At 51.5% G+C, this 13,452-nt stretch overlaps 5 protein-coding genes across 5 annotated transcripts, besides 1 other annotated feature; 3 read left to right on the forward strand and 2 right to left on the reverse strand.

Moving 5' to 3' along the window:
- Nucleotides 1-408: 408 nt before the first annotated feature.
- On the reverse strand, nt 409-1,784 carry PtrM4_031130 (DUF2183 multi-domain protein; the record flags this gene model as incomplete). The annotated part of the gene is made up of 3 exons (XM_066103940.1): nt 409-1,072; nt 1,180-1,717; nt 1,778-1,784. The coding sequence occupies 3 exons, from the start codon at nt 1,782-1,784 to the stop codon at nt 409-411; spliced, it is 1,209 nt and encodes a 402-aa protein (XP_065966142.1).
- A 673-nt stretch (nt 1,785-2,457) lies between these two features.
- PtrM4_031140 (CutC, protein involved in copper resistance) lies at nt 2,458-3,291 on the forward strand (the record flags this gene model as incomplete). The annotated part of the gene is made up of 1 exon (XM_001942013.1): nt 2,458-3,291. The coding sequence occupies one exon, from the start codon at nt 2,458-2,460 to the stop codon at nt 3,289-3,291; it is 834 nt and encodes a 277-aa protein (XP_001942048.1).
- A 232-nt stretch (nt 3,292-3,523) lies between these two features.
- PtrM4_031150 (uncharacterized protein) lies at nt 3,524-4,345 on the reverse strand (the record flags this gene model as incomplete). The annotated part of the gene is made up of 1 exon (XM_001942014.1): nt 3,524-4,345. One exon carries the CDS (start codon nt 4,343-4,345, stop codon nt 3,524-3,526), a length of 822 nt encoding a protein of 273 aa, XP_001942049.1.
- A 2,252-nt stretch (nt 4,346-6,597) lies between these two features.
- Nucleotides 6,598-7,323: a sequence feature (Protein overlapping with rRNA (PtrM4_031160, KAF7578876.1) was converted to a misc_feature.).
- Nucleotides 7,324-9,939: 2,616 nt separating this feature from the next.
- On the forward strand, nt 9,940-10,503 carry PtrM4_031170 (Velvet multi-domain protein; the record flags this gene model as incomplete). Its single annotated transcript, XM_066103941.1, has 1 exon — nt 9,940-10,503. One exon carries the CDS (start codon nt 9,940-9,942, stop codon nt 10,501-10,503), a length of 564 nt encoding a protein of 187 aa, XP_065966143.1.
- Nucleotides 10,504-10,532: 29 nt separating this feature from the next.
- PtrM4_031180 (uncharacterized protein) lies at nt 10,533-10,953 on the forward strand (the record flags this gene model as incomplete). Its single annotated transcript, XM_066103942.1, has 2 exons — nt 10,533-10,666; nt 10,701-10,953. 2 exons carry the CDS (start codon nt 10,533-10,535, stop codon nt 10,951-10,953), a joined length of 387 nt encoding a protein of 128 aa, XP_065966144.1.
- Between the last annotated feature and the right edge of the window lie 2,499 nt (nt 10,954-13,452).

A 13,452-nucleotide genomic window follows, 5' to 3' on the forward strand; every position in this document is an offset into this window, starting at 1 on the left:
CTATGCACGTCCCCTTTACATTGACCCGGATACGATACCGATACAGTGACAGTACCATGGAAATGATATTATAAGCCCACGACGTATCTTTAGTCTTGATCTTCGATCGACGCATAAGCACTTGTAAACCCTGCGACATATACTTTTGTTAGTGGTTATAAATGCAAACCGTACATGCTCGTTATTTTAGTCGATCTTACTTCGTCATGGGTCTGCATTAGGGACATATCCACCTAGACCCACGAGAGTTCACTGACGGTCTGGAGTCACATAGGTAACAAAATGCCATGATTCATAAAGCTGCAATATTATGTACAAGAAAACAACAACCATAGCTTTAGCCTAAGATGCATCCAGACATGCTCCGTAGGAAGTCTTGTATCATAGAAACCCGCGTCTCATCCCGTCTTACAACAACAGTCCGACAGCAGCGATAAGGGCAACGACGAAGCTAATGGTAGCACCGCTCTTAAGCTGCGTACCAGCACTACTGCCATGGATACCTAGAATCTCAGCTTGCCTCGAAAAGGTGACGTTCTGCGGGATAGTCTCGTTTAAACATTGACCATTGGCGATATCCAAGCCAGTCAGGTCATCTGGCACACGGAAGAACATGTAGCTCCTGTTATTCAAGCCCTTGAAGCCTTCAGTGTTGTATGGGAACCACATGCCGGAGTCGGTAGCCGAAGTGTTGCGGAGGAAGATGCATTGTACCTGGTTGGGATAGGTGTGGGCAAGCTGGGGATAGTCTTTCATGACATCGCTGTTGGAAGTATCGGCGACAAGGACAAACTTGCGCTGGGGGAAGGTCTCGAAGATCTTGGTTAAGAGGTACATGCGGATAGACAAGGTAGCTTTGACGTCGGAGAAGTTGAGCGGGCGCGTGTCGAAGGAGCCACCGGGATATGTCTTGTAGATGAAGTCCATGTAGAGGCGGGTGGCTTGTTCTGGCGTCGTGGTCAAGTAGTGGAAAGATGTGTTGTTTGGGAGGGAGCGCGACCAGTTGGCGTAGATGTCGGGCATGTTCATCCAGGGTGTAAAGGGGGCGGGCAAAAGAGTTGAGGAGACCCTCCTTGGGCTCGTAGATTTTGGTTACGCGCAGGATGTCGTCAATGTCGGACACAACAGTAATACCCTCGGTGGGCAAGAGAAAGGCAGTGGCATTGCCGGTCATGGTACCGTTGGTGTAGACGTTCAGTCGCTGAACATTGTTGGTCTGGTTGCCGGGGGATAAGACCGTTGGACTGGATAGGGACGAAGACATCAAAGTCGCCTTGGTCGGTCGTCTCGTAGGGCAGTGTGAGGTTCTGGACGCCGCCAGGAGCCTGGATCGAGTTGCCGCCACCGGGTTCACCGTCACCACCTTGTGACGGGGCCGGCTCGAGCGACATGGAGACATTGACATTGGACTGCTGCACGATGAAGATGGAGCGCGTCAGGTTGCGTGCCTGGTCTTGCTCTACGGAATTGTTTAGCTTATCCACGCTTGTATCTATCAGGAATACATTGGCCAGGTCGTCGACCTTGCTTTGGCTGATATTGGGAAACTTGTACACATTGCCGTGGAAGCGCACGTTCCAGCCCTGGTCGGTCCAGTTCGCGTAGGGAGGGATGTTGAGCACTTGGGTGGGCTGCGCAGCCAAATCGCCATCGTTGATGCCGAGACTTGAGAGCACCTGGCTACCGGTAGGCAGACCTTCGAACCAGCCGGGGATACCTGGAAATAACTTAGCATAAGCTTGGACTATGACTACACCACCCGGGTGTCATAAAATACTCGACATAATAGTGTACAAACATCACTGTAGTCGCCAGACACGCCTATTACATGGCGTCAAGTATTTTATGACACCCAGGTGACACGGACAATTATAGTCCTACCCTCGGTGAAGAAGCTGGGCAGGTCTGTTCCGAGCACGCTGCCTATCGACTTTACATATTTGTCCGCACCGCTCTGGATATCGTCGATAATGTTTCGCTTTTGCACGTAACTGTGACGACCGTGGAACCGGATCGCCGCAGGAGTCACCACGGGCGCTTGAATCACGACTTTGGCAGGTGCCACCGTAGGCTCTGGCACTGCAACTGCGCCCACGAGGCCGAGTGCCGCACTCAGCAGCAGCAGCAGCCGCCGATTGTGCTGACACATGCTTTGATCCACCATATTGGTCGTGTTGTTGTGAGGCTGAGGCTGAGGCTGAGGCTGAGGCTCGGAGGGCGAGGGCGATGTCAAGGACTAGGATCAAAGGGGCCGACGCGTCAAGTACCGTCGATGCGACAGACTGAAGGAAAGAGAAGGAATGCACAAAGAATAAAATAGAAGACAAGGGCTGAGGGATATACCAAAGTACAAGACCTGAAACCGCGCTTGTTTTGGTTCGCGTCTAGCAATAGCAGGTTTACACACGACCTGGCCGTGGTGCTGGCGTGCTGTAGCGCGGCGCAGCCACAGCCAACATGACGTCATTTTACTTCCTAGCCGCCCTAGCCCCGGCCCGTGCGATCTGCGAAGACCATCGCAGATCGTCTCCCGCCATCATCCAATCCACAATCCCACAAACACCTTTCGGACCTGAGCGCGTGGCCAATGTGTCGTACATGATGCTTGAAATTGCAGCCTTCAATCCTCACTCGGCCATTGCCGCCGCAAAATCAGGCGCCCATCGGATTGAACTATGTGCCGACTACGCTGCTGGTGGCGTCACCCCTTCCCTCTCAGCTTTGCAGCAAGTGCGGAAAGAAACCTCAATACCAGTCAATGTCATGATCCGACCACGGGGAGGCGACTTCAACTACTCGGACCAAGAGTTTCAGTCCATGAAGCAAGAGGTGGAGAGTCTATCGTCTTTGGCCACCGGCTTCGTCTTCGGCATCTTGGACTACACCCATCGTCTGGACAAATCTCGCAACTGCGAGCTAGTAGACATTGCTTCCCCACTTCCATGTACATTCCATCGTGCAATCGATCAAGTAGAAGACATGGAACAAGCTGTCGAGGCCGTCATCTGTTGTGGGTTCAAGAGCATACTGACTAGCGGCGGCAAGAGTACGGCGCTTGAAGGTGCTAAGAAGCTTCACCACTTGCAAACAAGATTCGGAACAAGGATATCACTGATAGCTGGAGGTGGGGTCCGGAGTACCAATGCCGAAGAGCTCAGCAAACGGACTGGCATAGAATGGCTTCACTCCGCTGCTATCACACAGCCCGGAGAAGACGTAGACGACGAAGAAGTGAAAAGGATACAGCAAGTGCTTGCAACATTTCAGCATGAACAAGGCAGTATGTGCTAAAGTGTGGTATTGTCTATCAAGCGTGACGCGTCCGTGCCGCTTCTAGATAAAACGGTGCAGGAATAGCTACGCAACACATATCGTACTCTGATACTTTTGTAGAAATAAACAAAGGCTGTAGTGGGTATCATGCATTCCAGAATGCCTAACATGTTCCTGGCGTCAACTAATACGACCAATCCATTGTAAACAATCACGTGTATACAAAGCCTACAGGTTGGGATCCAAGTCTTTACACAAGCGCGTATAGCAAAGCTCCCATAATTGACATTCCAAACGACCTCAATGAGTCAACAGACACCTGTTCAGCTGCTCCTTTGCTAGTTGATGAAGCAGCATCCTTTGTCTGTGTTACAACAGTCGTCTGCTCGGCCATGGTCGTTGCCTGACTAATAATCGTGGCAGGAACTGTAGTCTTGACCTCAACACCGCTTATAGTTGCTGTCTTTACAGTCTGCGCGACGGTAGTAGGCGCCGTGTATGTCGTTGCAGGAATAGTAGTCGTGTATACGACAATCGACCCAAGCTCGGTAATAGGAATAGCACCTCCAACACCGCTACCTGTAAACTGTGGGGGAATAGACATGGTCGAAGTGTTAGGCTTCTCCGATTCGTTGGGATAGATGTTGGCCTTCTGGCCATCCTTGGTGTAGGAACCGTTGATAAGGTCTACGTCTACACCTTCAGAGTGGTACTCTCCCGCCGAGACAGTTCCGTAAGATCCATCTGGAAACTGGAAGTTTGTGGTGAACTTGTCATAGCACATTGGGATATTGAGGTTCTGGACCTTGACGCAGTCCAGGCTTTGGCGGCAGCAGAAGCCTTCGGCGCGGGTGTGGACACTTCTCTTATCGAAAGAGATGCCATGGATAGAAGAGACAATATCCGTGTATAGTGAATTCAGCTGCGTGCCGACGGCTGGTGGTGTCAAGCTCGACGCTCCTTTTGGCTGGCAGGGCTCGCAGGGGTCGTCGCTTGTGGACTTTTGCATCGAGTCAAAAGGAGACGCGGCTGCGGCTACGACAAGAGCGAAGGATAAGACTTTAATAGACATGTTGAATGCTTCGTGGTTGTCGCCGTGATTGTTGATGGATCGAATGGTGATTATAGATATTACACGTCGTCGTATTACGTGGCGGACAATTATCAAAATAGGCAGTAACGAATGGCAAACGCAAGCGAGCGTATAGACGATTGAGTAATGAAAGTGAGGGGATAGCTAGAGTGTAGGGAAAGGGCAGCCTCGATCATATATACCGCATCCACACACCCCATATCGCAGGTACTAACAAGGTTTAACCAGGCTCCGCTTGTGCTGCGTTGAACTAGCCCACAGGTACGATGCGCTTTTTACTAAACGACCAGCACGCCACACCGCGATAGGATAATTACCATGCGGCAGGCATCACTCGTCATTCGTCAGATAATTCAGACCTTCAGGCAGCGCATACTGTCCAGGGACGCCCCTCGCGAGAAATTGGTTGCGCACTCATTTACGCTCTTCGTCTGGCCCTTGTCAATCTAAACGGCGGCATTTAGCAGCGCGGGCAGCCATGTCAAAGTCTTCAAGCAACTGACGGCTCGATACGAGGCCGCTAATGACTGGATAGGGCAAGTCGTGTTATCCGACAGGGCCACAATCCTGCAACCCCCAACCGAAGCGCGCACCGCATGAATCGGTTGAACAGGACAGCATTGGACCCGCCATCACGCGACGTCTTAGTCTCGTGCTCCCCTTTCTTACCTTTTCTTCGCGAAACCAAACTAAGCCTGTGTCAACACCTCTATAACGATTGCGCCCCTCGAAGCCGCTTCCCGCCCGCAATTACATGCGACGGTTCTGGCGCCGCGGTAATCGTGCCTGAGAGAGCCATGGTCTGAGCGCACCAAGACTGCCATCTGCACGTCTCGAACAATAAGTAGAAATAATGAGATTTACTGTAATGAGAAGAGTAACCACTAACGACCGCCAGGTTCCCATCCATGCTTCTCGGTTCTTAACCCAGCCGTCCTCCATAAAAAAAGAATAAATTTCAATAGTCGCGGGTATGCCGGCAACTATAGCTCCGCTGCGATTAACGATTCCGATAAGAATAAATTTTCCTCTAACGCCACCCACACATTCACTAGCCTAATATAAATATGCTGCAAAAGAACACGGCTTTCTCTCTACTACTTTTGGGCTCTAGGCCTCGTTGTAGTCGCATGTGTATTCTTACTTCTTCCTAGTTCTGGTACCTATCCCACCACCACTAGTTGATCCTAGATAGCGGAACCCTGGAAGCTTGTGCGAAGTGCAGCAAACCATTGTCGTACTTAGCAATGTACCATCTTCGCAAACTGGCACACTGAGGGGCTACCTATAGGCATGGAATTTCTTGCCCCAGCCAAAGCACCAAAAAGAGCTCTTATAGTGTCGCACCTCAGTGCCTAATATGCAGAGTTGATGCGTTTAACAGCCCTTCGAGAAGCAGAATTACATTCTAGTCCCTCCTGTTGCCGTTATATTGAAAGCCGCACTTGTCCGGATAGCTTCCAAAAGAGGGCTGTTGCTGTATAATAAAGCGGTAGGGTCCTAACGGCTTACGCGAGAGGAATGCGATGATTCCTGTAAACACAGACAGGTAATCTATCACGACTTTAGAAAAAATGTCGCTGCGGCTAGCATGAGCGCAATAGGAATTAGAGAGTGGTCTACCGCTTGTTGGTATTGGTGATGTATCTTACGCGTAGAACATATCTGAACGGAGTCTCGCACGACCTACCAATGTTTCGGTGGAGTTTTCACCCATGGACTGGCCTGGCCCAGAGCCTAGTCAGTTCGGGCTTACAGGCCGGGCTTTGTAGATTGCCAGATCTCGTGGCAAGACTTTCAGATCCAAGCTTAGCGCGGGATGCCTCTTTATCCGTTCTCGTGCTGATATGCCGTGCCATCGCTTACACATCATCTTCTTGCTGCATTATTGGGTATGACAGATCAGGTGCTTCGCTTCCTTCAATTGCGTAATTGTCCATTACTATAGCTACGGCACGAGGCCCTTTACTTCTTTACCTTCCCTCTGATTGTTACTTTTTCTCTTATGGTGCATCAAGATGGAGAAATATAGCAAATCGTTCATCGCAATCGTATGCATAACTGCATTTATTTCTTGCGTAATTGGCTCTTCTATAGGTCACGAGTCGGCGCATGTTATTGAATCAATTATTCAGAGCGCTATAACTGGTACGAGTTATCTAGCTATGAAAACGTTACCAAAACTTAATTGTCTTCACTCAGACTCTGTCGACCTCGGAGCTGTTCCAGACATGGATCTTTCTTCTACACTTGAAAGTATCGCTTCTACGTACGCCGATGTCAATACCCGCACGTTCGCGCCACGTAGTGTCAACCTCACCGGACTCATCGATGTTCACGGCACGTGCTCACTCCGACCACTCATCATGTATCTGACAGATATCACAGCGCATTGCGTACCAGACTGGTATCGCGCAATTGTTCCTAGAACTGGCGGGAATCCAACGCCATCATGGAACGTTACCGGGCATCTCGACTTCATGGCGAGTCAAGGCATATCTCGCGCCGTACTAGCCTTCTCATCACCTGGCGCCAACGTATATCCGGGAAACCAGGCCGCCACCATTGCGCTTGCGCGGTTGATCAATGAGCAATCTGCATTCTACGCTGTCGTCCCGCTCCCATACACACCAAATGCAGTCGCCGAGGCTACGTATGCGCTTGATATGCTTGGGGCGGCTGGCATCGCCCTCTATTCCAACTTCGAGGGTCGCTACCTAGGCGATCCATCCTTTGTACCTTTTTTTGAAGCGATAAACGCTCGTGGAACAGACCAAATCATCTACGTGCACCCCACGACGCCCTATATACACGTAAATGGCACCCTTGTCGAGGCAAATCCGACCACATACCCGACTGGAAATATCGAATTTTACTTCGAGACAGCACGAACGCTTCAAGATCTCGCAGTTACGCAGATTATCCTTAACTTTACTCTCGCTCGTTATCGCAATTAAGCAGACAAGTCACCCCACGAACTAAGAACGGCCATGCACCACCACCTGAAAAATCAAGAAAGAGCTCTCAATCTGTCAATCCTTATTTCATCTGAACCTGGTGAGTTTCCCCGTGTTGAGTCAAATTAAGCCGCAGGCTCCACGCCTGGTGGTGACCTTCCGTCAATTTCTTTAAGTTTCAGCCTTGCGACCATAATCCCCCAGAACCCAAAAACTTTGATTTCTCGTAAGGTGCCGAGCGAGTCAGAAAAAGAACATCGCCCGATCCCTAGTCGGCATAGTTTACGGTTAAGACTACGACGGTATCTGATCGTCTTCGATCCCCTAACTTTCGTTCACTGATTAATGAAAACATCCTTGGCAAATGCTTTCGCAGTAGTTAGTCTTCAGTAAATCCAAGAATTTCACCTCTGACAACTGAATACTGATGCCCCGACTGTTCCTGTTAATCATTGCGGCGTCTCTAGAAACCAACAAAATAGAAACGCACGCCCTATTTTATTATTCCATGCTAACGTATTCGAGCAAAGGCCTGCTTTGAACACTCTAATTTTTTCAAAGTAAAAGTCCTGATTCCCCAACACGCCCAGTAAAGGGCATGAGGTTCTTCAGAAGGAAGGCCCGGCCGGACGAGTGCACGCGGTGAGGCGGACCCGCCAGCCAGACCAAGTTTCAACTACGAGCTTTTTAACTGCAACAACTTTAATATACGCTATTGGAGCTGGAATTACCGCGGCTGCTGGCACCAGACTTGCCCTCCAATTGTTCCTCGTTAAGAGGTTTAAATTGTACTCATTCCAATTACAAGACCCAAAAGAGCCCTGTATCAGTATTTATTGTCACTACCTCCCCGAATCGGGATTGGGTAATTTGCGCGCCTGCTGCCTTCCTTGGATGTGGTAGCCGTTTCTCAGGCTCCCTCTCCGGAATCGAACCCTAATTCCCCGTTACCCGTTGAAACCATGGTAAGCCAATACCTTACCATCGAAAGTTGATAGGGCAGAAATTTGAATGAACCGTCGCCAGCGCAAGGCTATGCGATCCGTAAAGTTATTATGAATCACCAAGGAGCCCCGAAGGGCATTGGTTTTTTATCTAATAAACACATCCCTTCCGAAGTCGGGATTTTCAGCATGTATTAGCTCTAGAATTACCACGGTTATCCAAGTAGTAAGGTATTATCAAATAAACGATAACTGATTTAATGAGCCATTCGCAGTTTCACGGTATAATTGCTTATACTTAGACATGCATGGCTTAATCTTTGAGACAAGCATATGACTACTGGCAGAATCAACCAGGTAACTATCGTTCACCAGCATGCCAAGGCACGCCGGCTAAGCCCCCAAAGGAGCGGATGGTACCAGGAAGGGGGTCGCCAAAGCGTCCCCAATCACCCGCCTCGAACGCGCACACGGCGCATTTCGCTGCGGGCAACTTATTCAATTGCCCCCACTGAGTTCCCCAAGACGTGGTCCGCAACAGAGCCGGACAGGCGTCGCCGCCCGTGACCAGCCCGCTACATGTACGCCTCAAGAGGAGGAAGCCTTCGCCGACTCACGCAGCACAAGGCGCGGATTAGTCGGCGGGGCAGCCCCCAAAGGTCTAGGAGATTTTTGGCATAGCCAGCAATCCACAAACCTGAAATGGCGCCCGCTCATGGAATTGAGCAGGACTTCAGGTGTCGGGCGCAAGTAGACGGCGCAATGCCTGCGGCACCGTCAGCCTACAAGCACCCAACAGTAGCCGAGTCCTGGGCAACGCGCTGACTAGAGTTAACTTTGCCAACCGCTACCTGGGAAACAAGGCGAGCGAGTATGAAACCAAAAAGTTGCAGCAGCCGCCAATCTGCGCTGCGAACAGCACCAGACGAGCGGCTGCCCGTAAAAATAACCAAGCAGCAGAGTCTTTACCCTTTTACAGGCAAGAGTAGCCACCAGGCTTTCTACACAACCCAGTTGCCCACCTAGAGTATGACTACTTTAGGTGTGCTCCTTGTAGTATGTAGGAACGCATGTCGCTCGGCGGTTATGGGTTTGCAGATCCCCGGCCGGAAACGACGTCGGAGGTCGGCATTTTTGTATGCAAAATCGCGTAGACATGCGCAGCCCCATACAAACCAAATGCCAGATTCAACGAGATAGCTCGTTTTCGCACCACCGCCACCATTATGCGCCCAAACACGCCGTGTTTAGGCGCAAAAGGATTGTGATGCTTATGCAATTCTTCTGAGCCCACTTGAGAGGCGGTACAGCAGGCGACGTTGTTGGCGTAAAAAGTACGCTGCGCATGCAGGCGACTAACGACAAGGCTGGGATTGCGCCACGGACCAAAGCAACGGGTTTTCTGCGTTAGTTCCCGCCATCCCCGCTGCGGGACAAATGGAATGGGAACGTGATGGCTCTCTCTCCGTATAGACTGCTTTTGCAGACTACATGGCTGGTTGGGATAGGCGCCAGCTGGACCAAACATTGGGTGGGCATCACATGATGCGGCCGCACCTGCAGCTACCGGTCTGTATAAAACCCAGGGTTTTGCTCTTTATTCCCTCGCCCATCTACCAACAATATTTACCCATCATCACAGCTACACAATCGTACCCTTGTACACTCCAAAATGGCCTGGAATCCGCACAGCAGAAATAATACCGGTCGCCCAGAAGTAGTTCCGCAGGATCGCCTGATTGGGAGTGCAAGGAGATATGAGTTGAAGGTCGAACAGCAACCTATTCGAGCGCGCATGTGTGGATTCGGCGATAAAGACCGCAGGCCTATAACGCCGCCGCCATGTATCCGCCTCATCGTCTATGACCGGATTACGGGGCGAGAGCTGGACTTCAACGACATCGACAGCACCTACTTTGTCCTCATGGTGGACCTCTGGAACCAGGAAGGTACCGCCGCTGTCAACCTAGTGCGGCATTCCAGCGCAGCTCCCACAGTCAGCATCAGCAGTAGCACAACGACCTCGTATCCGCCGCCGCCAGACCGGCAGTACGTAACAACAGCCATTCCGCAGTACGATCCACCGTACAGAATGACGACGCACATGCCGTCATATTCGCATGGCCCCGTAATGGGGTACCCGTACCCGCAGCCTGGACCGCCGGCTAGCTATCCGGCGTACGCCCAAACTTACGGCCAACCACCCCAGGCACCCATAATGCCCCCGCACCCATGAGTTCAAACCACACGCGCAATCTTATCGGCATGAATGCCGTCAACGCTTGTCGTCTCAACGACCTCGACGGCAAAGCCGGCTTCTGGTTCGTGCTGCAGGATCTGAGCGTCCGGACAGAGGGCACCTTTCGACTCAAGCTCAGCCTCTTCGACCAGAGTAGACTGTAAACTGCTCTGAGAAGCTGTGTGCAAGGCAAGGACCTTTACCGTGTGGGGCCCTGACTCTCGGCACCACCGTGTTTGTGCCGCTGCCAATGTCGAAGAGGCTGAGCTTGAGTCGAAAGGTGCCCTCTGTCCGGACGCTCAGATCCTGCAGCACGAACCAGAAGCCGGCTTTGCCGTCGAGGTCGTTGAGACGACAAGCGTTGACGCATTCATGCCGATAAGATTGCGCGTGTGGTTTGAACTCATGGGTGCGGGGGCATTATGGGTGCTGGGTGGTTGGCCGTAAGTTTGGGCGTACGCCGGATAGCTAGCCGGCGTCCAGGCTGCGGGTACGGGTACCCCATTACGGGGCCATGCGAATATGACGGCATGTGCGTCGTCATTCTGTACGGTGGATCGTACTGCGGAATGGCTGTTGTTACGTACTGCCGGTCTGGCGGCGGCGGATACGAGGTCGTGCTACTGCTGATGCTGACTGTGGGAGCTGCGCTGGAATGCCGCACTAGGTTGACAGCGGCGGTACCTTCTGGTTCCAGAGGTCCACCATGAGGACAAAGTAGGTGCTGTCGATGTCGTTGAAGTCCAGCTCTCGCCCGTAATCCGTCATAGACGATGAGGCGGATACATGGCGGCGGCGTTATAGGCCTGCGGTCTTTATCGCCGAATCCACACATGCGCGCTCGAATAGGTTGCTGTTCGACCTTCAACTCATATCTCCTTGCACTCCAATCAGCGATCCTGCGAACTACTTCTGGGCGACCGTATTATTTCTGCTGTGCGGATTCCAGGCCATTTTGGAGTGTACAAGGGTACGATTGTGTAGCTGTGATGATGGGTAAATATTGTTGGTAGATGGGCGAGGGAATAAAGAGCAAAACCCTGGGTTTTATACAGACCGGTAGCTGCAGGTGCGGCCGCATCATGTGATGCCCACCCAATGTTTGGTCCAGCTGGCGCCTATCCCAACCAGCCATGTAGTCTGCAAAAGCAGTCTATACGGAGAGAGAGCCATCACGTTCCCATTCCATTTGTCCCGCAGCGGGATGGCGGAACTAACGCAGAAAACCCGTTGCTTTGTCCGTGGCGCAATCCCAGCCTTGTCGTTAGTCGCCTGCATGCGCAGCGTACTTTTACGCCAACAACGTCGCCTGCTGTACCGCCTCTCAAGTGGCTCAGAAGAATTGCATAAGCATCACAATCCTTTTGCGCCTAAACACGGCGTGTTTGGGCGCATAATGTGGGGTGGGTGCGAAAACGAGCTATCTCGTTGAATCTGGCATTTGTTTGTATGGGCTGCGCATGTCTACGCGATTTTGCATACAAAAATGCCGACCTCCGACGTCGTTTCCGGCCGGGATCTGCAAACCCATAACCGCCGAGCGACATGCGTTCCTACATACTACAAGGAGCACACCTAAAGTAGTCATACTCTAGGTAGAAAGCCTGGTGGCTACTCTTGCCTGTAAAAGGGTAAAGACTCTGCTGCTTGGTTATTTTTACGGCAGCCGCTCGTCTGGTGCTGTTCGCAGCGCAGATTGGCGGCTGCTGCAACTTTTTGGTTTCATACTCGCTCGCCTTGTTTCCCAGGTAGCGGTTGGCAAAGTTAACTCTAGTCAGCGCGTTGCCCAGGACTCGGCTACTGTTGGGTGCTTGTAGGCTGACGGTGCCGCAGGCATTGCGCCGTCTACTTGCGCCCGACACCTGAAGTCCTGCTCAATTCCATGAGCGGGCGCCATTTCAGGTTTGTGGATTGCTGGCTATGCCAAAAATCTCCTAGACCTTTGGGGCTGCCCCGACTAATCCGCGCCTTGTGCTGCGTGAGTCGGCGAAGGCTTCCTCCTCTTGAGGCGTACATGTAGCGGGCTGGTCACGGGCGGCGACGCCTGTCCGGCTCTGTTGCGGACCACGTCTTGGGGAACTCAGTGGGGGCAATTGAATAAGTTGCCCGCAGCGAAATGCGCCGTGTGCGCGTTCGAGGCGGGTGATTGGGGACGCTTTGGCGACCCCTTCCTGGTACCATCCGCTCCTTTGGGGCTTAGCCGGCGTGCCTTGGCATGCTGGTGAACGATAGTTACCTGGTTGATTCTGCCAGTAGTCATATGCTTGTCTCAAAGATTAAGCCATGCATGTCTAAGTATAAGCAATTATACCGTGAAACTGCGAATGGCTCATTAAATCAGTTATCGTTTATTTGATAATACCTTACTACTTGGATAACCGTGGTAATTCTAGAGCTAATACATGCTGAAAATCCCGACTTCGGAAGGGATGTGTTTATTAGATAAAAACCAATGCCCTTCGGGCTCCTTGGTGATTCATAAAGGCGTGGAGCCTGCGGCTTAATTTGACTCAACACGGGGAAACTCACCAGGTTCAGATGAAATAAGGATTGACAGATTGAGAGCTCTTTCTTGATTTTTCAGGTGGTGGTGCATGGCCGTTCTTAGTTCGTGGGGTGACTTGTCTGCTTAATTGCGATAACGAGCGAGACCTTACTCTGCTAAATAGCCAGGCTAGCTTTGGCTGGTCGCCGGCTTCTTAGAGAGACTATCAACTCAAGTTGATGGAAGTTTGAGGCAATAACAGGTCTGTGATGCCCTTAGATATTCTGGGCCGCACGCGCGCTACACTGACAGAGCCAACGAGTTCTTTCCCTTGGCCGAAAGGTCTGGGTAATCTTGTTAAACTCTGTCGTGCTGGGATAAAGCATTGCAATTATTGCTTTTCAACGAGGAATGCCTAGTAAGCGCGTGTCATCAGCATGCGTTGATTACGTCCCTGACCT

The sequence above is a fragment of the Pyrenophora tritici-repentis genome, chromosome 1 (genome assembly GCF_003171515.1).
Source record: "Pyrenophora tritici-repentis strain M4 chromosome 1, whole genome shotgun sequence".
In the NCBI taxonomy this organism is placed as follows: domain Eukaryota; kingdom Fungi; phylum Ascomycota; class Dothideomycetes; order Pleosporales; family Pleosporaceae; genus Pyrenophora; species Pyrenophora tritici-repentis.